Consider the following 26,799-nt stretch of genomic DNA (forward strand, 5'->3'; position numbering starts at 1 on the left):
GAAGGGACACTAGTGTGAGCTAGCTCTCCCTCTGGAGGCGGGCCATGAGCGACTGTCGGGCCAATTTATTTGCAATTATAAGCACACATCCATTCAAACGGCTCCACATTTTGGAGTTTTCCAACTGTTGTTTCCAAACTCAAACTAAATGGTTTTACCAGATTTTCTCAGGATTTAAAAACCAATGCTCTGTTGAATTCAAAACAATTTAATTTTAGATCTGAAAAAGGTGACGGATGGGAATCTTTTTCAGAACAAGGAAATGTCAAGAAAGAATTGGGCATAGTAGCGCACGCTTGTAATCTCAGTGGCTTGAGAGATTGAAGCAGAAGGACTGAGAGTTCAAAGCCAGCCTTAGCAACTTAGTGAGGCCCTAAGCAACTTAGGAAGACCCTGTCTCAAAATAACAAAATTAAAAGTGCTGGGAATGGGACTCGGTGGTGAAGCGCCTCTGGGTTCAAAACCTCATACCAAAAAAAAAAAAAGAAGAAGAAGAAATAAAATTTATGCAAAATTGTTATACTGTGAGTTTTTTGTATATTTGTTGTTAATGAAAGACGGTTTCATACAAACCTGCGCATTTAAGAAAATAGCTTATCTGGATATTTTTAAAGGACTTGTTACTGTTTACATTTCTTAGTTTTTCTTGTTCTCAAGTAAACATTGTTTTTCCTAGTCAGGGTGGCTTGAGGAAGATAATTTCACCTTGAAATTACGGGGTGCATTCAGAAGGTACACTTCCCTCAGCAAGACAGGCCCATCTTCACCAAGTTTTAAATTTTCCTGGTGACTCTGAGGGGCCTGGGAGCTGTGTCCTTCTTCACTGCTGATGATATGACATTAGGTGGCCCATTGTTTGTGGCCAGGGGACTGAGGTTGGACATTCCTCTGGTGGCACTGATCACTGCCCTGTGACCACCCATGTGATTCCTTTCAGGGTTACTCAAGAGCCTGTGAAATGGCAAGAACACGCTATTCCGGTGACCCAACAGTGCATAGCCGCTGCAACAGGCTGGGTCGAGGAGCTGAGTTTTGAGCTGACCACGATGAGCGCCATCTGCCGCCTAGACGCTCTGCTGGAAGCTGGGAAAGACGAAACTGTAAGTGTGTGTCCATGGTCTGCCCGGGTCCCCAGGGTGGCTTTGACTCTGCACTCTCAGTGTCTTTACACTGTCCTTCAGCTGACCTTGATTTCCCCACATCCGCAGCATTCCCTAGAGGGCCCCGTCATTGGCATTGGAGAGGCCCCTGGGTATTGACCTGATTGAACTCTGAATTTTGAGCCAATTGAGAAATAGCCTGCAGGGCACAGAGAGGGATGCAGGGAGCGGCCTCGGTGACAGTAGAGCTGGACTGGACCGACCACATAGAGGCTCCCTCAGGCTTGTGCCCTGAGCCTGGCTGGGCTTCTGTGAGGTGGCCAGGGCTGTGGGGTGCTAGTGCCAGGAGAGACCAGCACTGCTCACACCCCCTAAGCATCGGGAAAGGACGGGGAGGGAGGCCATTGCTGCATAGCTCCAACACATTCATTCCGCTCTTGCCCTCCGGCCAGTTAGAGAGTACCTTCCTTCCCTGAGGGGAGGAGAGGCCGGAGGACTCTGAGGATGGGGAACTGAGGGGTCCCGGCATCAGCATCTGCGTTCTGAGGCTTCCCAGGTCCTCTTCTTCATAGATGGAACTGTTTTGTGCTTTCCAAGGTGAAGTATATCCAAGCTGAGGAGCCTCCATTTTTGAACATTAATGTACTGACATAGGGATTTTGAAAGGAATCTTCTGGAAATAAAGCTTTACCCAGAAGGAGCAATTTTATATGGCAGTGTCTTATGTCTCTTTCAGTCCCAGGGTGTGTGTTTCTGGGAGGGATCACTGGGAGAACTGTGAGGGCTGTGCCAAGCTGGTAAGGGACTTTCTGGAGAGGAGTGTCCCCAGGTCCCCGACGGTCAGCTTGCTGTATCCACATTTGCTTCCTCGGCTCTGGAAGCCTGGCCTTTCTGTAGGTTTCCAGCTTTACCCGGCTGCCTTCAGAAGTCTGCCCAGTCCGGCTGCAGCAAAATAACCAGGGGCGGGGGGGGGGGGTGGTGGTGGTGACGAACAACTTGTGTACACTGATACAGCAGGAGTGGAAGCCGTTTATTGTAGGACAGGAGGGGTATATATACATTCCACACAGCTTATCTTAATTAACATAAACTAGATACAGCAGTCAACCAATAAGGAATCTCCACACTTAACGGCTCGCTGGCGCCACGCGGCTTGTCCAGGAACCAGCAGCTGGAAAAATCCCCCCTCCGGCACTTCCCCAACCAATCAGAACTCTCTGGGAATCCCCCCCCCCCCCCAGAGCTCAGCTGGAACTCAACGGGAACTCCGCGAGAACTCGCTGGCGTCACCTCTCAACCACTACTTCTGGCAAAAATGCCATGTGTCATCCCGACTCGGCTGTGGCCCTCAACATCAGTCCTTTCCTGGGCAAGCAGGCCATGTGCTGGCCCCATGAAAGGACAGCTCCTGGAGCTCACTGGTCTGCATTTTATCAGTGACGATTTGAAATTGGAAACACATTGTTTTCCTCGGAAAGCCAGACCAACAAATGTTTTCTGTTAAGGAAGAACCAAATACAAGCCACTTTGTTCTTTGATCCTTCCAGATTGTTTCAACATCTGTAAAAACGCCAAGATTCCTGACACCTTAGTATTGCATTCAAGAAATGGGACATTTCCCAGTCTCCTGGATGTGTGTGCTCTTGAGTGCGCCTTGAACCTGACTGGCCCGCCTGATGTAACTGCAAGATCCCCCTGGGACCGTGCTTCTCTCCCCTTCCTCCGTCTGGCTGGGCTCCCCTTTCTCTAATGTGCATCCCTAGCCTAGAAAACGAGGAGTGCTTCAGCAAGTCCCAGGGAGGTCCTACAGAAGAGAGGGAACCAAGGAGCGAGCTCGCAGGCGCTGATCACCAAACGCAACCCGCAAGCTCTTGACAAGAGCTGGGAGCGCGTGGGAAATTCTAGGCGACACAAGCTGCTCTGTCCCTCCGCCCGTAGCCTCTGCCTGGGGTGGTCCCAAGTTTTCCTCCAGTAAGTGCAGCTGTCTCATATATAAAAATGCCATGCCTGTATTTTTTTTTTTAAGAGCATGCATGTGTATGTAAAAGGGGGGAATAGGTTCCCAGGGTGGCCTGCTCCTCTGCTTTGGGCCCCTCCTGACCACCCCAGGGAGTTTCGCATTCCAGCATGTAGCTGCCATCTGCTAGGAATAGACAAGATTTAAGGCTTAAGAAACTTCTGGAGCAGTAACCATAAATTTCTCACACTGATGATTCCCTGAGTTTGCCGGAGCTTCTGCCCCCATGAGGGTGCACCTGGAGGAACGGGGACAGTGGGTATCATCCTGGGTCCAAAAATCAACACGGAAGTCTGAGTCTTGTATCAAGTCCATATGAGGACCAGGCTCTGTGACCACAGGTAGGCTGAAGACCCAGCAGGGAGCCCAGGCAGTATGAGGGGGTCTTTAAATCATGGCTCCCATAACAGCACTTGAAGAACACTACTAATGGGTGAATTCTTACTGAATCCTGTGGAAAAGGACCTGATGCCCGGCAAGGTTGTTGAGGAGATGTTTGCAGGAGAGGGATTGCTGTCCTTTGAGCCCAGTGTGCTGACCGGCATGGGCTTCTGTTCCTCAGCATCCTCTGTGCTTTGGAAGTTGGCAGCTTCCCTGGCCTTTCTGAGGAGGAGAGGTCTGTTGGGAGGCCCTGGCCTCCCCTTTCCCAGGTCTTTGGAAGAGAGGACTGTTTATCCCAGAGCCCTGGCTTAGGCCACCCAAGAAAGCTAACTGCCCTCAGGAGAAGGCTCCATGACTAGAAGACATCTGTATTTCCATTTTTTGTTCTCTCCCATCTGCCTGGTAGTCATGAATCTGTTTTTTTTTTTTTTTTGAGGGGGGGGGCATTACTGGGGATTGAACTCAGGGGCACTCAACCACTGAGCCACATCCCTACCCTATTTTGCATTTTATTTAGAGACAGGGTCTCACTGAATTGCTTAGGGCCTCACTTTTGTTGAGGCTGGCTTTGAATGCACGATCCTCCTGCCTCAGCCTCCCAAGCTGCTGGGATTGTAGGCATGCACCACTGTGCCTGGTGAATTGTTTTTTTTGGTTTTAAAAAAATCATATTTGGGGCTGGGATGTAGCTCAGCTGTATAGAGTGCTCACCTTGCATGTGGAAGGCACTGGGTTCGATCCTCAGCACCACATAAAAATAAAATAAAATAAAGGTATTGCATCCACCTACAACTAAAAAATATATATTTAAAAAATCATATTCACTGAGAGACCTGACCTGCACCTTTCCATAAGGAACCTGTGCTGCTGCTGGTCAATAAGCTGAAGGCCTGGTCCTGTGGGTGTGTGAATGTAGCATCTCATTTATTTCCTTCGGTGGCTTGGATGGGCATCAGATCTTTTCTTTGTATGTCCCTGAAGCTTCCTAAGAGTTCTATAAATGTTTGTTGGACACTGATGGGATGAATTGGAAATAATGGTTATATGCTGGAGTTTGGAGTCTAGATGTGGGACCAAGAGATCCTACCCTCAATGTCCAGATTTGAGGATTTTTGGTTTTTTTCTTTTTTAAAATTGGAGGGAGGTGGTTTGCTCAGGACCAGAGTGGTGAATTTGCTGAGCCTTGTAGGACCCTGGTGGAGTGAGGGTAGGGATAAGGACCTTGAAGTCTGAGAGGCTGGACAGTGGGTGGTGACCAATCAAAACGGGCCAAAGCAGGAAAGGGCTGTTGCAGGCACAGGGAAGACCTGGAGGCGCATCCGGAGGTCTGGCGTCTCCCCAAAGGTGCAGCGTTCCAAGGTCAAGGGCGAATTCTGCTGGACCCCTCACTGTCGTGCTGGTTGGCTTCAATTCTTCTCCTTGATCTTGATACCCAGCAGGACGTCAGGCTGGTTCGCAGAGGGCAGTGGGAACAGAGGCGGCCACTCCCTGCTATTCCTTCCCCCGCCCCCACCCCAGAGCAACAGCTGGGAAGATGCCAAGGGCTTCGTGGGTGGGCAGAGTGCCCATCGCTGTGTGGAGCTGCAGAACAAATGGCCCAGACAGAACAGGCCTTCCAAGCAACGGCATGGAGGCTCCACCTTGTCTTATGTAATAAGAAACGTGAAAACTTGTGACTCACTCTTAGGAGGCCGAATGGAGCCTTTGCATTATTTTATCAAATTCGGTGCACATCAGTCCCTAGGGGAATGCCGGCCAGCCGGGAAGCTGCTCCTGCTGCTGGGTTTCAAGGCTGGCCCTGGCCCTGGGGGCTGAGTTTATGGCCAAGGGTGAGCATTCCCATGAGGACAACCCCCTTAAAGCCACCATCAGCAGTGTTGATATCGGGCAGAAGAGCCTGAACCCTTGGACAGTGGGGGAGCCCAGCCAGTGAACAGAGTGCCGGCCTGGCCCACCTCCTCTGCCCCCTGACCTTGACTTCATCGTTCCCGGATTCACATTCATCTCTAATGGGTGAGCAGCCTTTCTAAATCCAACACCGTGTGGTTGTCAGAAAGCAGGACATAAGCTCCTGGGTTAGGCAGCCAACTCCTAGGCCAGGTCAATCCACCACCCTAAGCCTCAGTTTCTTCATCTCTACACTGGGCATGCTAAAGATAAAAGCATGCTCCACGAGGCTGTTGTGAACGCTGAATCAAATAATCCGTTTTCACCTATTGTCCCAAGTAGCAGATAACTATAGAGCCGTTTTACTTTAAGAAGCATTTTTGTCAGTTTGGAGAGAGAGGGGGATAGGTGTTGCGTTTATCCCTCTCTCTGTTTTTCTAAATGTCATTATTATGTGAGCAGAAAGGAGACCAGAAAGGAGCCTGTCTGCAGGAGCGGGTGGAGCCGGTGGCCTCCATGCCCAGCATGTCCCAGGGCCTCTGCAGCCTGAAAACATGTGATTCAGAAGCCGAATTTAATAAAGTTAATGAACAGTGAAGCATGGCGTAGGCTCCGCGAAGGAAAGGAAATTCTGACTCACTGCTGGCCACAGCGATCTGGGGAGAAACCATCGCTGCCCAAGGAATGTGGCTGCTTGGGTTATTGCCACACAGGCGGGGCTCAGCGCTGCCCACGCGTGCTTACCTCCCGGTTGATCTGCAGACAGATCAGCCATCAGATCACATGTGAATCTCAGAAGGTGCCCTGTGTCTGTCCCTTGTCTTGAGCCATGTGTCATTTTAGGATGACCCTGTCCCCAGGATGCTAAACTTGGGCTGAAAAGCTGAAAAACTTTTCAACAGCGGTGCGGTGAATTGGGACCCTGTTAGGGCATCCTCTGCAAGGTCATTTATATCAGAAGAAGAACAAAATAAGATGCACTGGCTGGAAGCAGAATTTAGTTGCCTAATAAGTCACTGGGAGAACATGGTTTCTTCCTCTATTTCCCTCTGCCTCCCAGGAGGCTGACTGAGAGGTTGGAGCTTGGTTTTTACCTCCCTGTGGGGCTCTTTAATGTCAAGGAGCTGGTGTTGAAAGATCTGAGAGATGAGGCTTGGGAGGGAGGGAGGGAGGTGTCGCCTGGTTTCAGCTCCCACTCGGGCCCCAGTCCTCGGCTACCCTGCCCCCACCTCCCCCCTTGGAACTCCAGGGCCCCCTGATTAGCTGGGGAACCAACTGTGAGTCCACCCCCTCTGCCAGGTGAGTTAAAGTCCCAGGTTTGGAGTTAAGGGAAGACCATTTGGTAGCAATCTGTAGCTGGGGTTTGGGATGAAAGCAGGGAGAGTGTTGTGAATCCCAAAGGAGGGGTGAAACCTATTTATCCCTTAAAACACTGCACACCTGCTGGGGCCTCATCCCCAGTTACCTGTAGAGACCATCACTCAGGACGTTTCTGGGTTGAGATGATGGCATTCCTAGCTCTCCTTGGTTTTCACTCTCTGAGGCTGGTGTAAATACATGTGCACACACACAAATGTCTCCCTGCTTATAAGTGAGGGCCCTGAAGCGAGGTCCCTGTCCCAGAGATCACAGAACTCATCAGTATCTGGGGAGATCAATGTCCTGGAAGCCAGTCTGGGGGATGAACAAGAGTGGAGTGGTTGTGTTTGGGGGAGGACAGCTGTCCTGGGGCCCTCTTGGGTGGACATCCATCTGCATTAAACAGGGACCGCTTTGGGGGGATTGTCTCTAGATGGGGCGAGGTACGCATCTCCCAGAATCCCTGGTTTAAGGTGTGTCGGGGGAGACTCTGGCCCCTGACCCAGGTTGCTCACTGTGTACAATGTCAGCCTGGGGCATGGCAGCGTGGAGTGAGCCTGGGGCAGGCCTGGCTCCTGACCAGCTGCCTAAAGTCAAGACAGCCTCACGTCCCCAGGCCTCTTGCTCCCTGGTGACATGAGACCAGAGCAGGAAGCAGCTGGATATGCCCCCCTTCCCACACCCTGCCTCCGGCTGAGGATGGGCGAGGCGGCACTGCAGAATTCTGGCACCTCCTCGGGAAGTGGCTAATAAGCTTCCTACCCACAGTGGCTGTGCCAAGGCCTCCTTCGTTTCTTGATTTGCACACAACTACTCCTAGATGTGTAACAGCCACGTTCTTCTCATGCAACCCCAAGACCGCAGCCCCTGCTATCTGGCCTCTGTTGTCTCTTGGCGACAGCCTTGATCACCTCACTCGCTGACTTTACCTCCCAGCATCCCCACAAACATGGAGTACTGTTGCTATTCTTTCTGCCATTTTTTTTTAAAGAAGTGGTTTTGTAGAGAGTATGTTGCTGATGAGCCCAGTGCCAGTCAGGGGCATGCAGGTCCATGAACCATTGATTGGCACCACTGTTTTACAGATTGAGTCCATTTACTACTTCGTGGTGGGGGACATTCCGGCGGAGTCCAAGGAGCTTCTCCTCCAGAGGGCTTTGGACATCCCACATCCTGTCCACACAGTGTCCTTCAACGCCAGAGGAGAAGGCATGGTAGCTTTCCTGAAGGATCTGAGCGCCAAGACCCATGGCAGGTAGGTGGGAGGACGCTCGTGGGGGACTCAAGTAGGTGGCCCACTTAAGCAGGGCTAACAGTGGGTCTTGGTGGCCTTCTTACCCAGTCAGTTGCTGGATTCTCTCTCTGTTCTGTCCTCTTTAGTCTCTGGGCACCCTCCCCCTGATTTTCTTCTGTATCCCGTATCCTTCACACCTTTTTTGTTTTCTGTAGCTCTGATGCTTTGACTTGTTAGGGACTCTCTGACTCTGGAGAGACTGTCCTCCCAGGGTTAGCCAGTCCCTAGAAACAGCAAAGCAGGGGCCAGGGTGTACCTGTCATAGCAAACCAACTCACCCAGAGCCCACCCTCTCAGTCCAGGCTCTCGCACTCAGGACCACTGTCCTCCATGCTGGTCAGCCCAGGGCCAGGCACCAGACAGCTCAAGACAGACCCCACCCCCAGAGCTCACTCAGATGATTCAAATTAGCTAATCCTAAACCTGCTTACATTGCCTCCCCTTCCCCTAGCCCTTACCCACCTTCTCCCTCACCCCTCTGCCTCCTGACCAGTCCTGTTGGGCCCTGTGTGGCATGGTATACCCGCTTCTCTTGGGAAGTATCTTAGTCTACTTGGGCAGTGTATTAGCCAGCTTTGTGTCACTATAACAAATGCCTGAGGTAATCAACTTATAAAGAGCAAAGAAGGTTTATTTTGGTCCACAGTTTTGGAGGTTTTGGTCTGTGATTCATTGGCCCCATTTCTTTGGGCCTGTTGCAGGAGCACATGGCTCACCTCATGGCCAGAGAGCAAAAGAGAAGAAGAGAAGGGGATTGGGGTTCCACGATCCCTATTAAGGGTTCCCCAAATGATCTAAAGACCTTGCATTAGGCCCCACCTCTTAAAGGTCCCACCATCTCCCAAGAGTGCCAAGCTGAGGACCTAGCCTTTAACACATGCGCCTTTGGAGGACATTCTGGAACTGAACTCTTGCACGCCGCCATAACAAAATATCAGAGACAAGATGGGTTAAAGACAGAAATTTATTTCTCAGCGTCCTAGAGGTTAGGAGCCACTTGGTTTCAGGTGAGGGCTCTCTTCCTGGCTGTAGACAGCTGACTTCTCACCACAGCTTCACCTGGTGGGAAGAGAGCAGGTCAACTCTCAGGTTCTCCCTTCCTTTTCTTACAGGGTCACTAATCCTGCCTGCTCAGGGCCCAACCTGGTGATCCCAGTCAACCTTTACTCTCTCCTTATGGATTCTGTCTCCAAATATAGTCATACTGTGAATTAGGGCTTCAATATACAGAATGGGAAGTGGGAACCCAGACACAAATCAGTCTGTAGCAGTGACTGTCTTTTCAATAGTGATGGTCTCCTGAGCTGCTGGCCTTACTGCACCTGAATAATATTAATAAAACCCACACCTTTAAAAAATATTTTAAATATTAAAAAATGTCTTTATTTATTTATTTTTTTATGTGGTGCTGAAAATTGAACCTACTGTCTCACACATGCTAGGCAAGCGCTCTACCACTGAGCCCGAGGCCCAGCCCATAAAACCCATATCTTAAACATGTCTCCCCTTCTTTGGTCTCTCTCTCTCTCTCTCTCTCTCTCTCTCTCTCTCTCTCTCTCTCTCTCTGTATGTGCAAGTTTAGGTCCCCTTGGAGAGAGACCAGCCACTTGGTGGCCGTAAGGAGAATTCATGAGCCTTTTCCTAAGTCAACCTGTCTGAAATGGGTACACATTTTGCCCACAGCCCTTGCTCTTAAATGGAGCTGCTTGTCATAATGGCAGGGGAGTGTGCTGATGATGCAGAGGCCTGGCCTTGGCCTTTGCTGATTCCACATAACAGAGAGGAGCATGGGAATATGCAAATTTGCCCACCAATTTGTGTAATAACAATTTAAGGAGCTCGATGGAAATGTGGATTCTGATTTTCAGGGTCTGATGGGGGCTAGGAATCTGGGAGTCTGAGGCCATCCTCTGGTTACTCTTGGGTCCTCTGAAATCTTTTCATAGCAAGAACTTGACTTCCATTCTGGGTTCCTGAGCTTCCCCAGTACAGAAGGGGGCTCACTTCCCCACCTTCACTGGGGGAGAGAAAAAGACAACTAGCAGGGCCCTTTGTCTTGCTTGTCCTCTGCTCTGTCACCTGGGGCACTCTCTGTGGGCATGCTACAGCCCAGGGAGTAATTAACCACGGGAGAAGCTGTGGTTCCCTACTGACTGTGAGGAGGTGTGTTTTTAAGATAGGGCAGATGTAGATATGCCCTCCTGTGCCTGCCCAGGGCCCTCACAGCAAGCCTACCCACTGCCAGTGCTGCTGCTTCCTGCTCCACCCCTGCCCAGATACCCATGGCTCCCGGTTCCTCTGGCACGCCTTGGGCTGCTGGGCCCCAAATAGAGGACAGTTAATATCTGACCAGAAACAGTATGTCGTGGGCCTCTTAACTTGGAGGAGGTGGTCCCAGCTTATTGGTCTTTCAGGTGGACTCTGGCCCCCTAGACACCGAGTCGGTGTCTAGTGGAACCATCAGTGTGGCCTCAGGGCTATATTCCAATAGCTCTGCTGTATTAGAGTCGTATTATATCACTATTAAGGGATTTGCTTCTGCACAGGCAAGGTGGTATCAGCAGGAGGAAACCTTCTCCTGCTCTCTTTTCTAATCTGGGGAACAGATCAGAGTGGAAAATCCTGGGCACCAAAGGCCTCACCAGACTCAGGGCGTGGGTTCCGCCAGGACAGACTTCTTCTGCCTCCCTCACTTGCCCTGCTAGGAGGTCACAGGAGGAAGGAAACTGGCAGTTTCTGTTCTAGATGAAGCTCTCATAGGGGGCAGGCATGGCCAGTCTGAGTCCGCTGGCCTTAGAAGGGGGCACTGGAGTGAGATTTATTCACTGCCATGGAGTCTCCCCAGAACCTTTGAGGCAGGTGTGAGGCTTCCCATGGTCCAGAAGGTCCCTAGACCTCTCCTACCATTTCTTTGCCCGTCTGTCCACCCCAGGCTCTGCTGCAGGATTTTCTGCATTGAATGAGCAGGAACTGGCAGAGGCGGAACTCTTAGCATTACCAAGACCTTCTCTGCCATTCAAAATCTAATGCCCTGGTGCTGTTGACAATTTGGATTTCGGTTAGGGGGGGCTAGGAGTGTGACAGCCCGCTCCCCTGTGTGAACCTCACCAGCACTTGTCAAGCTTTAATTTGCACACTCACCCGGGGGACATTCAAGTGCATGTTCTGACCCAGCAGGCCCAGTTGGGGCATGGGGATGCGGATCCCTAACCTGCTCTCAGGCCCTGCCACTGCGGTTGTTCTTTGGACCACACTTTGGGTAGACAGGCCCTGAAAACTTGCCTGGACAGCAATTCTTTTAACTAGCACTTCACCTTGGGTCCCAGGGAAGTATGTGTTTGCTGAGTTAAAGCTGACTGAGGCCCGTCCGCAATGGGAGAACGAGCCAATGCTGCCCATATCCCCAGACTTCAACAGGCCCACATGCCGATGGCTGCTACAGGGTCACCGCATTAAAATCCTGAGTCATTAAAATTGTTGGCATGTTGGAACCCCAGGAACCAAAGAATAAATAGAAGAATAGGGTATCATTTTCCAAAAACCAAAAAATACCATTTGGTTGAGCTAATTACCCTGTAATGAAAAGACACATCATCACTTAAAATCCCAAACCATTTTAGACCGGGAGGCTGAGGCAGGAGTATCACAAGTTTGAGGTCAGCCTCAGAAACTTAATGAGGCCCTAAGCAACTTAGCAAGACCCTATCTCAAAATAAAAAGTAAAAAAGGGCTGAGGATGTGGCTCAGTGGTTAAACCCCCGTGGGTTCAATCCCTAGTACCAACCAAACAAACAAACAGAAACAACCTCCCAAACCATTTCCGATACTCTTCTGCCTTCCTGTCTACTGGTGGAAATTGATAGAGTGTAAAGGAAAGGGGTGAACATGGTGAGATTAAGATGCTCAGCCCTAAGGAGACAGGAGATTCACAGTCCTGAACAGAGAGGCGCACTCACCCGTCTCTGGCTTCATGTGGAACGTCCTTGTGTTTCAGATTCCACGCGTTTGCCGAGAGGACAGAGTGTATGGAATTGCCAGCTTTCCTCACAGAGGCTGGTGACAATGTGATCACTTGGAATTCAAGAAAACTGAGAGGAAAACTCCCCCCAGGTACCTGGAACCCCAAAGGAGCCGCGTAGTTATCCTTCTTGACTCTTGGTGATCTCTGTCACTAGGTAGGGACCCCCTTTCCCTTCTCATTATGATGGTGGCACAGGGGCAGAGCCCACAGATGTTCATGGGGGATTCCCAGCCTGGCCACCAGGCATAAGGTTACGGCCCAGGGAAATGGCCTAAGCGATGCGTGTTTACTCACCTGAGAACCTTCTGGAGGCGTGGCCTTAGGTGTGTCAATGATGGAGTTAGTTCTAGGCAAATGAGGGCGCCTGCACTTCTGAGGAGGGGGTCCTGCTGTCCTCCCTGTGGTGAGCCTCAATGTGGCTCCAGAGTATGGGCTCTTCCTGCCTCTTGTGAGGGTGGAGGCCACACAGGGACCTTTATGGAGGCTGAATGAGCCTCCCTTTTTCACTCAAGAAATGAGGCCACAAAATCAGCCAGAAATAGGAATGTGACCTCAGGAAGTCTCTTTTTTGGGCTGATGAAACTGCAAAGTGCCCAAGACACTGAAAAAATACTGCCAAGAAAAGCAGGGACGCAGTCTCCCATCTGATAGTTAGATGATGTGGCTCCTGACTAGTTAGCAGCTAAGAAAGCCCACCCGTCTCCACCCGCCTGCGCATCCTCAGACTCCTGGCTCCAGCCTACAGGTCTCTGAAAGATTCCTGTTGACCTAATGGTGTGGCAAAGGCTCTCTGGGACCCTAAGGAGTGGGCAGTTAGTTGCAGGTAGTTCACAGCAGGGGATCAGGTTGGAACCCCGCATCTGAGGCACAACTTCTCAGATTTAAATTCTTAGTGTCCTCTGGGCAGAGCAGGGGGTAGTTTCGGGCAGAACTCACTGGAGCACCCCTGTAGGTGACTGTTCTGATTGTCAAGTGGATGCCTCCAGAGAATGCGAGAAAATGCCAAATCATGAATTAGATGGATGCTAATCTGAGAAGCAGTTACTTCTGGATGTCCTACTGAAAGTAACAAATAAGACTGATCCTTAGTGGGCACTGATTCAATCAGGGTGAAGAATGTATCACCAGCATTCTAAGCCTTGCCAGTTACTGTGAATGGGATTTGCTTTTGGTCTATGTAGATTTCTTGATGTCTTTGTCTGTTTTCTGCTGCTATAACAGAATACCTGAGACTCGTAATTTATAAAGAGTAGAGATTTATTTGGCTCACAGTGCTGGAGACTGGTAAATTCAAGGGCATGGTGCTGGCATGGCATTCAGAAGCAAGAGAGCAAGAGAGGGCTGAACCTAATTTTTCTCTTTTCCTTTTTTTTGTGTTGCTGGGGATCAAACCCAGGGCCTCACACCTGCTAAGCAAGCACTTTACCACTGAGCTACATCCCCATCCCCTTAACTTGCTTTTAAACCTTCTCTCTCAATAACTAATCCATGCCAGTCATAAAGACCTTAATCCATACGTGAGGGCAGAGTCCAATACAGCCCCAATACTGTTGCACTGGGGATTAAGTTTCCAGCACCAGGACTCTGGGGACACACTCAAACCACAACATTTGCCATCTGAGTTGTGAGGGAAACCTGCCCGACCCCATAGCTTCCTGTTGTCCACAGCTATTATCTTCCCAGCCCTGGGAAGCATCAAATTAAATTACAGATAAAAACACTTGTCTCAGAATGGAGGTGTTGGTTGTGGCTTGTCACTCTAAATCCATTCCAGTGATCACACGTTCTGGGTTTGAGGGGGCAGAGTGTCAAATGCTCAATATGCGATCTTGTCTCCTCTTTCCGTCACAATGTCCCAGAATGCCAACGTTTCAAAGCCTAGTTCTCCCACTCAAGAAACTGCCCGGAAAACTTTGACAGACTCTTAAGGTCTGGAAATGTGTGGTTTCCCACTTCACAGCCGCTCTGTAGCCTCTTCTGCACTGAGTCCCTCTCCCCATTGCCACATGGGCCCTTGAGAGCACTTATTGCTGTGGGTTTCCCAGGCCACCCTCTAGTTGTGTGTGGATGGTGTCGTGTGTGTGTGTGTGTGTGTGTGTGTGTGTGTGTTGGGGGGTGGCTTCCTTAGGAGATAATTTTGCCTCCATTGTAGATAAAACAGAGACTATCGAGTGAGGGCTTGGGGAAGCATTGTTTGTAGAACTCATTTGGCAATCTTAAAGACTTTCCTGCTATAATTGTCTTTTGGGGTTCCAAATCATTGGTTTTCAGAGAGCTTTACACCAATGCAAAAACAAAAACAAAGCAAAACAAAAAACTATCTGTGATCCAAATAAGAATGGTCTTCAAATTGTATTAAAATATATCATTGTGGCCATTTTTGAGCATACATTTCAGTAGCCTAAAGCACATTCACACTGTGCGACCACCCACCACCACTTAAATCTAGAACTCTTTCTGCCTTCCCAAACTGGAACTCTGTACCTGTTAAACAATGGCTTCCCATGTCTTTTTGGTGCTGCTATAACAAAATACCAGAGACTGGGTGATTTATAAAGAACAGAAATTTATTTATTTATTTATTTATTACAGCTCTGGGCACTAGAAAGTCCAAGATCAAGAGGGCTGGCAGATTCAGTGTCTGGTGAAGGCTTTGTCTCTGTTTCCACAGTGGGGCCTTGTTGCTGAGACCTCCGCAGGGGAGGGACCTCAGGTCCTCCCATGGAAGAGAAGGTGGAAGGGCAGAACAGGGCAAGTGGGAGCTCCCTTCAACCTTTTATGAGAGCCTCATGACTCCTGTTATGGTTTGGATGTGAGGTGTCCCCAGAAGCTCATGTGGGAGACAATGCAAGAAGGTTTGGAGGTGAAATGACTGGGTTATGAGAGCCTTCACCCAATCAGTGCATTAATCCTCTAATAGGGATTAACTAGGCAGAACCTGTAGGCAGGTGGGGTGTGGCTGAAGGAGGCGGGTGTGGGGAGATGTGCCTTTGGGGTAGATATTTTGACTCTGGTCTGCGGTCTGTGTCTGCTTCCCTCCACCACACCCTTCCACCGTGATGTTCTGCCTCCCCTCCAGCCCAGAGTGACAGAGTCGGCCGTCTATAGACTCAGACCTCTGAAACCATGAGTCTCCAAATAAACGTTTCCTCCTTAAAATTGTTCTTGTCAGTTTTTTTTTTTTTTTGGTCACAGTGATGAAGAAGCTGTAATTAACCCTACTCCTAAAGGCCCCACCTATGAGTCTGTCACGTTGGCTATCAGGGCTCTCAACGTCTGAACACTGGAGTGCCGCGGGCATTCAGACCACAGCACCCGAGTCCCCTCCCCAGCCTGACAGACACGGTCCTCTCTCCCTTTGAATGTGCCACTGTAGGCCCCTCATATTAAGTGGAGTCACACAGGGTGCGTCCTGTGACTGGCTTCCCTCACTTAGCCTCGTCCTCACGGTTCACCGATGATGTCGCATGTGTCAGAAGTTCCCTCCTTTCTAAGCCGGGCAGGTTCAGTGACATGTACAGACCACATCCTGTTTGTTCATCCGTTCACCTGTGGACACTTGTGTGCTTCTGTAGCTGTTGTGAATAACACCGTTATGTCCACACTGTGCAAACGTTTTTCTGAAACCTGCTTTCCGTTATTTTGGGTATATACCTACAGTGGGCTTCCTGGATCATATATGGTAATATCATTTCTAATTTTTTGAGGAAGCTCAAAAACTCATTTTCCAATTTTTTCCACTGTTTCCCATAGTGGCTGTACCATCTTATGTTCCCAACAGTGTAAAATTGTTCTACAAGTTTGCCAACATTTGCTATGTTCTGTATTTTTGATAGTAATCATCGAGTAATGCGTGGGAGTTAGTGTTTCATTGTGCTTTTGATTTGCATTTCCCTAATGACTAGTGATGTGTAACATCTTTTTTATGTGCTTATTGAAATAAATATTTCAGTGTGAGATATATATATACCACATCCCCAGCCCTTTTCACATTTTCTTTTGATACAGAGTCTTGATGAGTTGCTTAGGGCTTTGCTAAGTTGCTGAGGCTGGCCTCAAACTTGCAGTCCTCCCACCTCAGCTTTCCAAGTTGCTGGGATTACAGGCATGCATCATCACACCTGGATGAATGCAATATTTTTTTTTTTTAATTAGAGCTTTATAGCTCTACATAGTAGTTGGGTTTATCCTGACAAACTGATGCATGTTAATGCAATATTTTTAAAACTCAAAATTAATGCAAGAAAATTCATGATAATAAAAATAATGATCCAGCTCCCTTCTATCTTTTGGAAATTAACCCTAGTCATTGTCAAGGATGCTCTCCTGGGCCTTAGCCACTGTTTAGAGCTCCTAGGAGGTAGCTAAACATTTGGAGAGAGGGTCTAGAATGAGACATCTGTTCTGGCAAATAACCCTGGGGTCCCTGTTCTATGGCCTCACCAGCACAAGAAATCTCACTGCTGTCATGCCGGGCTCTGGCTGTCAGGCTCATGCAGATCCTGCTCCTCCTCCCTGGAGACACCGTGCAGCCTTCTTTCCAAGGTGCTGCAAAGAACTGGTACCAGTTCCCACCTTCTCCTGGGGACTCCCTCATCTTCCCCAAACTAAGGGCAATCTCCTTTTAATCTGAGAAAAAAAAATGTCATTCCCTTAGGCTTCTTCAAAGCTTCTGCTTTGTAAACAATTAGTTATTTTGTTTTTAATGTTTTAAAATACTTTAGGAGTAGGTGCTGGGGAATGGAAAATGAAAACTTGGCACGATATTGGGCCAGTGAGATGAGACATGTAGAGCCAGCATACAGGCCAGAAGTCACCAGCCATATGTGGCTTTAGAGCACATGAAATGTAGCAAGTCCAAATGGAAAGGTGCCTTGAGGGTAAAATACACATGAGATTTTAAAGACTTTGTGTAAAAAATGTAACTAGCCACATTAATAATTTTTAATATAGATTATATGTTGAAGTGATATTACATGTTTCAAATATATTAATAATATTAAGTTTATTTATTTAGTTTGATTTTCTTAAATGTGACTACTAAGAATTCAAATACACAAGATTTGCATTGTACTGTGTCGTTGGACCTTGGGAAACAAATTCAGGATGTCAGCAGGTGGAAGGAGAGGAGAGGTGCAGTTGGATAGTAGGCTTAATTGATCCAGAGGCAGCAGCAGCCCCCTGAGTCCATATATATATATGTATATATATACATATATATATATATATATATATATGTAAAGGCTAGGTCTTAAATGGGTAGATATACTCAGGAGCGGGCTCTAAGAGCAAATGTGAGCCCCAGGTCTCCATCTAACATATGCAGGGACAGTATGCTTCACCTTTGGTGTATATTTATTTGTCTTTATTATGTGGCCACTCACTTATTGATATAAAACTGATAAAATATCCTTTGGACACTTAACCATCTACTCTCAGTTTTTAAATTCTATTATTAAATTCTCATTATCGATTTTAAAATTCCACAGTAACTCTTGAAAGCATGGTACACAATTCTCATGTTTTAAAAGAGAGCAAGATGTGTAAATATCAGAAAGTAACTTTGATCATCCTGTTTCATGCCCCTGTGTTACATGGGTTACGATATCATTGCTAGTCACTGGGCCAGGAGGATGAAGTCCACTGACCCTTTAAATATGTAGCTCTTGTTCTTTCAAAGCATGTTGCTAAGTGTATTGCCTGCATTAGCTCATTTAAAAAATCACAACAGCCCTGGGAGGTGGGGGATAGTGCTGCCTCGGTTTTTTGTTTTTTTTTTCTTTTTTCAGGAGGCAGACAGCCTGGAAATAATTTGCAGAGATTACAGGGCTGGTATGAGAAGAGTTGGAAGTCTGAACACACAACTGTAGGACACTTTCCAGGCATAGTGTAGATGATTTGGAAAGTATAAGAAGGAGGAAAAAAAAAAATCCTTGCCACCCAAGGATTTTTTTTTTGCTGTTGAACATTTTGGTATCTTTCATCAATCTTCTTGCTGTATACTTAAAAAATAATTAAAGCACAAATATCATATTATACAATCTGCACATGACATTTTCTACTTAATATTCTGGCAAGTGTCTTCCTATTTTATCATAAAACATCTGTAGTTGACATTAAAATATCTAATCTTTCTTAAAGTTCTGTATCAATTTTGTCCAACATTTCCTATTGGACTTTTTCATTATTATAAATAATAATTTTTCATTATAACAGATGATATTATAATATTTTGTTATTATAAATAATTTACATTTATCTTTTGCATGATATATTTATTTCCTCCTGTATTTTAGTATTTTATAAATTAAAAAATTTATTTCTAGTAGTGAAGATACTGGATCAAAGGGTAATCGCTCATGTGAATTTTGAAAAAATGGTTTAAGATGATTCCATTCACACCAGCAGTATATAAAGAATACCCATCTGAGGGGACTCAAATCAGTATTAGGTTAGTATCTTGTTTCCGTCAATATTTTTTTGATGAAGAAATTAATGCAATCACCAGAGAGGAGTAACGGCTGCTTTTATATTTATTGACTGCCTTTGTAAAGCACCTGCTTGTCTTTTGCCTGTTTATCTGCTGGGGTCATATGTTTATTGTCACGTCATCTTAACTTTGTATATTAGAGACATTAACTCTTTAGTGTAATATTCATGGATATTTTTACTAGTTTTTTTTTTTCATTTTGGCTATTTTTTATATGCTGCCTTAAAATTCGCGCAGTAACTCCAGTCTCTAAGTCCTAGCTCCTTCGTGATTCTATCCTCCTTCTCTTGGTTGTTTTGTTTTGTTTTGTTTTGTTTCTTTTGGTGCCACGAATGATTGGACCTAGGGACATTTAATTACCGAGCCACATCCTCAGCCATTTTTATTTTTTATTTTGAGACAGGGTCTCGATAAGTTGCTTAAGGTCTCAATATGTTGCTGAGTCTAGCCTTGAACTTGGAATCCTCCTGCCTCAGTCTCCTCAACTGCTGGAATCATAGGCATGCGCCAGCACACCCAGCTTCTTTTGGCTCTTAATAGCCTGAGTTTAAAACAAAAGCAAAAATCTTTTGGGCCCATCTAGATTTATTTTGAAGTACAATGTGATGTGAGGATAAAGGTGGATTTGAAGCTAAGTATACAGCAATGTCTTCCTGCCACTCATCTCTTCTTCCTTTTGAAGTACGCTGTGTGTGGCTAGTGATGGGCTTGATCCTGGACCATCTACTTTGTTTCCTTTCCAAGTCCAAGGCTAATTGTGACCTTTTGACATTAACTGATTTTACCATCTGTCTTGTGTACTTTTTGTAGATGTGAAAAATGATTTTGGTGCTATCCAAATAAACCATCATTTTGTATGTTGCTGGCCTGAACTTTCTAGGAGGAGCGCACATGTGTGTTTGAGTTCAGTGCCCTTTTATTCCACACACACCATTTTTCTCCAAATATCCATTGCCATTTAAGCTTCTTGGGTTTTTTTTCCCTGCCTTTTTCATTTTTCTTCCCCTCCCCCCAGCATACACTGGCTCACTCTAGTGATGCAATTTAAAAAGCAGACAGAAGACTGGGCTGTATCAGCAGTTTGCTTGCTGGCCTAGTAAAACCTTTAAAAAATTAGAACAATGTTATTGCATTCATTCCATTAGCAATTGGAGATTTAAAAGGCAAAAACTATTCTCTAAAACTTCTTGAGGACTTTGGACTGCTCCAAGCTAAATTGATAGAGGGTGGCTAAATTAGGTAAATGCATTGTCACAAATCTGATTGCATCTAATTTTGATGTTTGTTACTTATGGTTTTGTAGATATTTATATGAATCTGCAATTTTTTCTTTTTTGAGGGGTGGGAAACGGGGATTGGACTCAGGGCACTCAACCACTGAGCCACATCCCCAGCCCTATTTTGTGTTTTATTTAGAGACAGGGTCTCACTGAGTTGCTTAGCGCCTCACTTTTGTTGAAGCTGGCTTTGAACATGATCATCCTGCCTCAACCTCCCAAGCCACTGGGATTGAAGGCATGTGCTGCCGCACCCTGCACAAATCTGCATTTCTTGAAACAGGTTTGATAAACAAGTTGTAATAATATCTGCAAATAAATTAATTAGGTATGAATTTTTATCAACTTTTAGAATGCACGTATCTTTTTTATTTTTATTTTTTTGCAGTCCTGAATCAAATGCAGGGCCTTATGCATGCTAGGCAAGTGCTCTACCATTGAGCCACATTTCCAGCCCTATGGATTTTTACCAAATTTTAGGTCTTGTGTTTTGGGGTGGTTCCTTTCAACAACCTCTTCCCTTGAGAAAACAAAAAGTAGTTTTTGGCTGAGAGCAATTTTGTCTTGTTTCTTGTTTCATTGCAAAGGCAAACATAGATATATAATGTAAAAGCATTTATTCTTCATTCTTGAACTTTTTAACCTACATCCACATTTTATTGAACAATATAACACAAAGATACATTCACAAAGAGTGATTCTTTTGACTTATAAAATCATTTATGTAATCTGTGCTTGCTTTGGATTACTCTACATGCATTAACTCCTCAGAGGAATTTTCTTCCAGATTTAAATTTTCCCTTTTTGTTTTCTTGGATTGTGCTCTTTGGGGGATGGGAACCTTTTCCAGTGTTTTGACACAGGCAATGTTTGTTGCTTAGGGTGCATTGCATTTTAAGTTTTTCCTACATTACCTTCTAGAAGTTCATGGCCAATCTTTGGCTGTCAAGAATGCGAAGATGGGGACGGGGACTCGGGCCCAAGCTCACAGTCCCTGCTGAGCCGCAGCCCTTCTAAGCACTTGTGCGGTGCGGCTCAGATGGGGTGGTGCCTCTCACCCCTGACCCTGTGGCCTGGTGCTATCTACAGACCCTTGGAGGCACACCCTCCATTCATTTCCTTCTGGGACTCTCTGCCCGCACTGGGTCTGCTTCCCCCCCATTAGTCTGGAAGAAAATCCAGCTCCTCTCTTGCTCCCGCCGCTGTCCTCTCCCACTCTCCACTGGGTGGGATTTAACAGCTGCTAACAGCTGGAGGCAGACCACATCCTCCTGGCTTCCCCCTTTCATTTCTGTCCTTTCCTTCTGCAGCTTCCCACCACTTTTTACTAGGAGCAACGTCTATCCCTAACGTCATCCCTAACGTCAGGTATCTTGTACTCAGGGTTCCTTGAGCTTCTTGGACCTATTGATTTTCATCAAATTCAGAAAAATTCCAGCCATTTTTTTTTTAAATCATGCATCTACATGTCAACCGTGGTGTGATTAATTTAGAATGGATTAATTTAGTTTCCTCCTTTAACCCGTGCCATCCAGTGTATTCTTGTCATGGTCAAGAGCATATGCACAGGAGCCAAGGCCAGCCCTGCAGCCCCACTTAAGACTCACATTACACCCATTATCCAGAGCAAATCTCATGCCCAAGTTCAGCATCATTGGAGTGGGGAGGTCTGTCTACTGCACTCACACGCAGATAGGCAGGAAAGTGAAAATTGGGTGCACGATCATACAAACTATTACAGTGTTTTGTTCCTTTGGGATTCTGGTTTTGGCCTAAGAAGCAGCATTTGCTAGAAAGTGAATCAACTTTGGAATCAGACCTGGCTTCCAATCCGAGTTGTGTCACTAATTGTGAGCACGGAGGCAGGTTACCTCACGTTGCTGAGCTATGTTTCCTCGTTTTATAAAAATAGGAATGATATAATGTCACCAGAAGAGTTCCCAGAGAGGGGGACCTCAACTCAGGACAAGTGGGGTCATGATGGAAAAGAATTTCAGCATGTGCACATGATGGAAAAGAATTTCAGCATGTGCCAGTCAGAGACACAGGCACTTTATTTGGGAAAGCAGATATACATTGGAGGGAGAAGATGGGCCATTGCAGAGGGAGAGATGGCAACGCATTGGTCTGGAGTACTAGCATTCATAGAGGGATGGTAGCTAGGGGCTGGATTAGAGGAGGAGTCAGAGTGCAGCTAGTTTTTCCTGTGCTTGAGCACTACCCACACTATGTTACTTTTTGAGGGCAAGGGCCAAGGACATGGGTTATGGTCATGGGCTGCTTTGCTCATAGTTGTATTTCAAAACTTATAGGCATTTCTTATATTCATGGGGCTTCTCTTTTGAGATCCAGTATTTCTTTTTCTGTATCCCCAAATTTCTCTCTCAATAAAGTCTATGGCAATGGTTGTTGGGAGAATCTAAAAAATACAACGCCCATCAAGACATTCAGCCTCCAGTGGACATTCGATGAATAGCAGCTTTCTTTTTCCTTCCTGCAATCCCAAACAGGCTTATCATAGAAAGTTCTTGAAAGTGAAATAATCCTAAAGGGTAAGGTAGCCTTGACCATGATCATGATGTTAACTGGTTTATCTGCATACATAATTATGGGTGGAAATTAGAATTTGAAACCAGGAAGTGCATATGGGAGTACTAAACTGTGTCCTGATAGGAAATGGGTCAACGTTGATACTTGGGGTTGACCGCTGGGGGTTTTGAAAGAAATCAGGAGCATTTGTCTTACTTAATGTAAATAGGATTCTATTGGAGGGACCTTTTTGGATGGCTTCACCTACTTCTCTGTTGTAAGACTCAGGTCAGCAAGTGGCTCAAATACTACAAGGATATTTATAAATTGGACATGATGATTTTCAATTTCATGTAGGGATGGATTGTTCTGGATTCGTCTGGGCTTGTTGCTGCTTTGGAAGGAACTTTAACAGCTGGTGCTATCCCAGGGCGGCATTCTTAATCCCCTGGGCAGCTGCTGGGGTGGCCTGTGAGCCCAGAGCAGGGGTCTGTTTAGTGGTGTGGGGACTCTTTCTCAGAAAGAAAAATAGCTTCAGATCTCTTGGGTTTGGAGAAGCCTTCATCTTTTTTAAAAAAATTGTTCTTTTTAGATATACATGACAGTAGAGTGTATTTTGACACATTATACACGCAGAGTATATCTTATTCTAACTAGGATCCCATTCCTGTGGTTGTACATGATGTGGAGTTTCACAGGTTGTGTATTCATATATGCACACTGGAAAGTTCTGTCAATTCTTTCTACTGACTTTCCAATTCTCCCACCTTTCCCTTCATTCCCCTTTGTCTAATGCACTGAATTTCTATTCTTCCCAACTCCCACCCCATGATTGTGGGTTAGCATCTGTGTATCAGAGAGAACATTCAGACTTTGTTGTGTGTGTGTATGTGGTGGGGGATTGGCTTATTTTACTTAACATGATAGTTTCCACTTCCATCCATTTACTGGCAAATGCCATTATTTTATTCTTCCTTATGGCTGAGAAATATTCCATTGTGTATATACACCATGTTTTCTTTATCCATTCATCTGTTGAAGGGCACTGAGATTGGTTCCCTAGCTTGGCTATTGTGAATTGAGCAGCTATAAACATTGATGTGGCCGTGTCACTGTAGTATGCTGATTTTAAGTCTTTTGGGTATAGACCACGGAGTGGGACAGCTGGGTCAAATGGTGGTTCCATTCCAGGTTTTCTGAGGAATCTCCATACTGCTTCCCAGAGTGGCTGCACCAATTTGCAGTCCCGTCAGCAGCCCCATTCAGGAGCAGGCTTCATCTTTTATTTTGGTTCTCTCTTCCTGTTTTAGCTTCAAAAAATGTAATTAAACTGAAATAGTACAGATACATAAAATTATATTAGACTAAAAATTTTCCCTGTCATCAAGTAAAAGTAAGTGATCTTGGCATTAATGTAGCTTCTCAGGCTTAATGAATCAATGAAGTTGACAGGAGACTTGTGTGGGGTGGTAGTGGACTTGTGGCGTGGGGTGTCTCATGATGTCAGCCTCTTTGTGCTTGAAAATCTAAGGAGCCAAATGGTGGTGAACGCCTGTAATCCTAGTGGCTCAGGAAGCTGAGGCAGGAGGATCACAATTTTGAGATCAGCCTCAGCAATTTAGCAAGGCCCTAAACAACTTAATGAGACCCTGTCTCAAAATAAAAAATTAAAAAGTCCCAGGAATGTGGCTCAGGGCTCTCACTTCAAGCCAGAGCATCATACCCTTGTGGTGGGGGTGGAGGAGGCAAATTGCAAACAGCTGGGGCATAATTTCAACTCACATGGTTTCATGGATACCACCCAAAGTACCAATATGCTGATTTGTACTTTGGGTGGTACTCAGGACACTTTTGTGGTTCCAGTAGGCCAGGGTGGGCACCAAGGAAGCCCTTCCATTTCCAGCCTCATCCTCACCCATGGCAGACATCACTAATCAATCCACCCTCTCACCCCACCATGGCAGCCATCACTAATCAATCAATCCACATCGCTCTCCCCACTGAGCCTGCTTTAGCCCCTCTGGGCACAGCACTTGCTCGGCTAAGCATCTTTAATCACCAGTCCCTGTTTATAGGATTCTCTGTGCTCATCACTGGATTTTGCTTAGGAGACAAGGGAAAAAGACTTTGCAATGAATAAACTAAAAGGAGTATTAGGTAATAGCAAAACACAATGTTTCTTTCTGAGTGTATTTTTTGTAACTAGGACTCTTGGCAAAATGACATTAGAAAAGCTGCTCAGCTCTACCAGCATTAAGTCCAAAAATGTTGTAGCTATAAAATATAAAACTTTGGTTGGTTCTACCTTTGGAAACTACCCTTTTTTGTGTGTTGGTGGAGAAAAATGTTTGAACTAAGACTAACTATTTTAAAACGAAATTTTATTTACTTGGGCATATGTCAGGTTGCTATGCTTAAAGAGAAAAAATAAACGAGTCCTGTTCTTGGCAGACTCTCGTGATCTTGAATTAGACATCTGGAGTCTAGTGGCCCATCGCTCCGGCTTGGCTTGGCTTCTTCGTTTCTAATCTCCAATTTAATTTAGAAGCCCTGGCTGGTGCCAGTTTATAGCTGTTTATACTGACAGCAGGAGGTTCTCAGACGACTCCTTCCTGCTTCCTAGAATTCAGCTTATGTGATGGATGGAGCCAGAGCAGCGGCATTTCCAAAATTGCTGCCACCTTGTAGTTTAGGAGGTGGAGGGACCCACGTCCCCTGAAGCCTTGCTCCTCTGACAGTTGGGTGCCTTGCGAGTCTCATCGACTGCGACTGGTTAACAAATGTTCATTAAACACCTTCTGGGGGCTTTAGATTCCCACTAGGGGGGTGAGGAAGTGGAGATTCAAAAGGAATTAAAGATAAGGTTCCCAAATAGGGGACCCAGGACTCTGAGTGTCCCTTTGCAATTTAGACTTCCTCCTTCCCCTGTGACTCCAAGGCCCCGTTCACCTAAGAACAGTCTGGCTGCCCCTCCCTCTCCTCTTCCCCTAGTTCACACCTTCATCTGACGTAGGTGAAGACCAGTTTCCCAATTAGAGAGTACGTACCTCAGGGCAGGGCCCCTGTATTCCTACCCCAACTTGGGCTCAGGTCCTAATTCCTTGCTTAAGTCTAGGCTCCCAGCTGCAGTGCAGACTGCTCTGATTATGTTTGAATAAACTTGCTATGATTACAGAGTGAGAGATTCCACTCACATTTGTTATTTAAAAGTCAAGGGTAAAATAAATAAATAAATTAAAAAGTCAAGGGCATTGCTGGGCTCTGGGGATATGATGATAAACAAAGGAGGCCTCTTAAGGAGCCTATGTTCTAGAACAGCTATTTGGAAGTATTGACCAGGCATCAGGGATGTATCATGGTTACAAAAATGGATAAACATGATTCTGTCATCAAGAAAGTGATGGTTTAAAAAAAAAAAAAGAAATTCATGGTTTGATAAGAGAATGTCTTAGTTTTACATTGCTATAATGAACTACCAGAGGCTGGGTGATTTATTAAGAAGAAAGGTTTATTGAGCTCACAGCTATGGAAGTTGAAAGTCCAAATCATATAGTTGTGGCTCTGGTGAGGTCCCCTCTGACTGTGTCAGATCATGGCAGATGGCATCATGGCAGGCATGTATGTGAGAAGGAGGGATCACAGAGAGGGGGGAAGCCAGAGAGACTGGAGAGAGACCAGTCTTGCTCTTCTATAACAACCCTTGCATGAGAAGTCACTGGGGGCCCACAGGAACCATCTTAGTCTCTTCCCAGGGTGGCACCCTCAGAGACCTCCCACTAGGCCCCTCCTCTTAAAGGGCCCAGCACCTCGCCCACGGCCACTTTGAGGACCAAGCTTCCAACACATTAACCCCAGGGGACAAACCACATCCAAACCTTAGTAGAGATGAACGTGCAGACAGCAGAAGCCCCGCCATGGAGAGCTCTCAGGGCTGACCCCAGCAGGCTTGTCCCAGGGGTCACTGCCCATGACCGTTTCAGGGAAACTGAAAAGGGCCAGCACACAGGGGATGGGGTCTGCCGACATAGAGCTTGCATCGTGATGATGCCTGAGGATACAGGATGGGGTTCCAGTGTGAAAGGAAGGCAGGGGCTTTGGAGGCCCACAGACCTGAGTTCGAATCCTGACCCTATAGATGGGCAGCTTTCAGCAAGTTCCTTGATTTTTCTGACCTCAGTGTGCTCGTGTGTGAAGTGGGGCGACTCACACCTTTGTTGTGAGCCGATGAAGTGATGTGTCTAAAACGCCCAGCAGTAGTCAGCGTGAAGCAGGTTCATGCCACATTTCAGTTTCCCCTTCTATGTCCTCTCTTCATGCGTCAGCAGGAGGCAACCATTATAAGATCCAACTAAAATAATAACACTCTTTTTTTTTTTTCCCAGTCCTAGAGATGGAACCCAGGGGCCTTTAGCCACCAAGCCACGTTCCCCAGCCCTTTTTTGAT

General features: G+C 46.4%; 1 protein-coding gene across 7 annotated transcripts in view; it reads left to right on the plus strand.

Annotated features, from left to right (window-relative positions):
* Positions 1-26,799, plus strand: part of Vwa3b (von Willebrand factor A domain containing 3B) — a 256,834-nt gene that overhangs the window by 69,752 nt on the left and 160,283 nt on the right. For 6 of the 7 annotated variants that reach the window (XM_058578290.1, XM_058578291.1, XM_046440342.2 and 3 more), the window contains 3 exons: positions 938-1,100; positions 7,830-7,999; positions 12,033-12,148. In XM_058578290.1, coding sequence (XP_058434273.1) covers positions 938-1,100; positions 7,830-7,999; positions 12,033-12,148 — 449 coding nt within the window. Of the gene's footprint in view, positions 1-937; positions 1,101-7,829; positions 8,000-12,032; positions 12,149-26,799 lie in introns of those variants that run through there. The other variant, XM_046440344.2, reaches the window with a different exon arrangement.

This window comes from Marmota monax, unplaced genomic scaffold, assembly GCF_021218885.2.
Source record: "Marmota monax isolate L192 unplaced genomic scaffold, Marmota_monax_Labrador192_F-V1.1 WCK01_AAM20220418_F8-fsc00210, whole genome shotgun sequence".
Classification (NCBI taxonomy): domain Eukaryota; kingdom Metazoa; phylum Chordata; class Mammalia; order Rodentia; family Sciuridae; genus Marmota; species Marmota monax.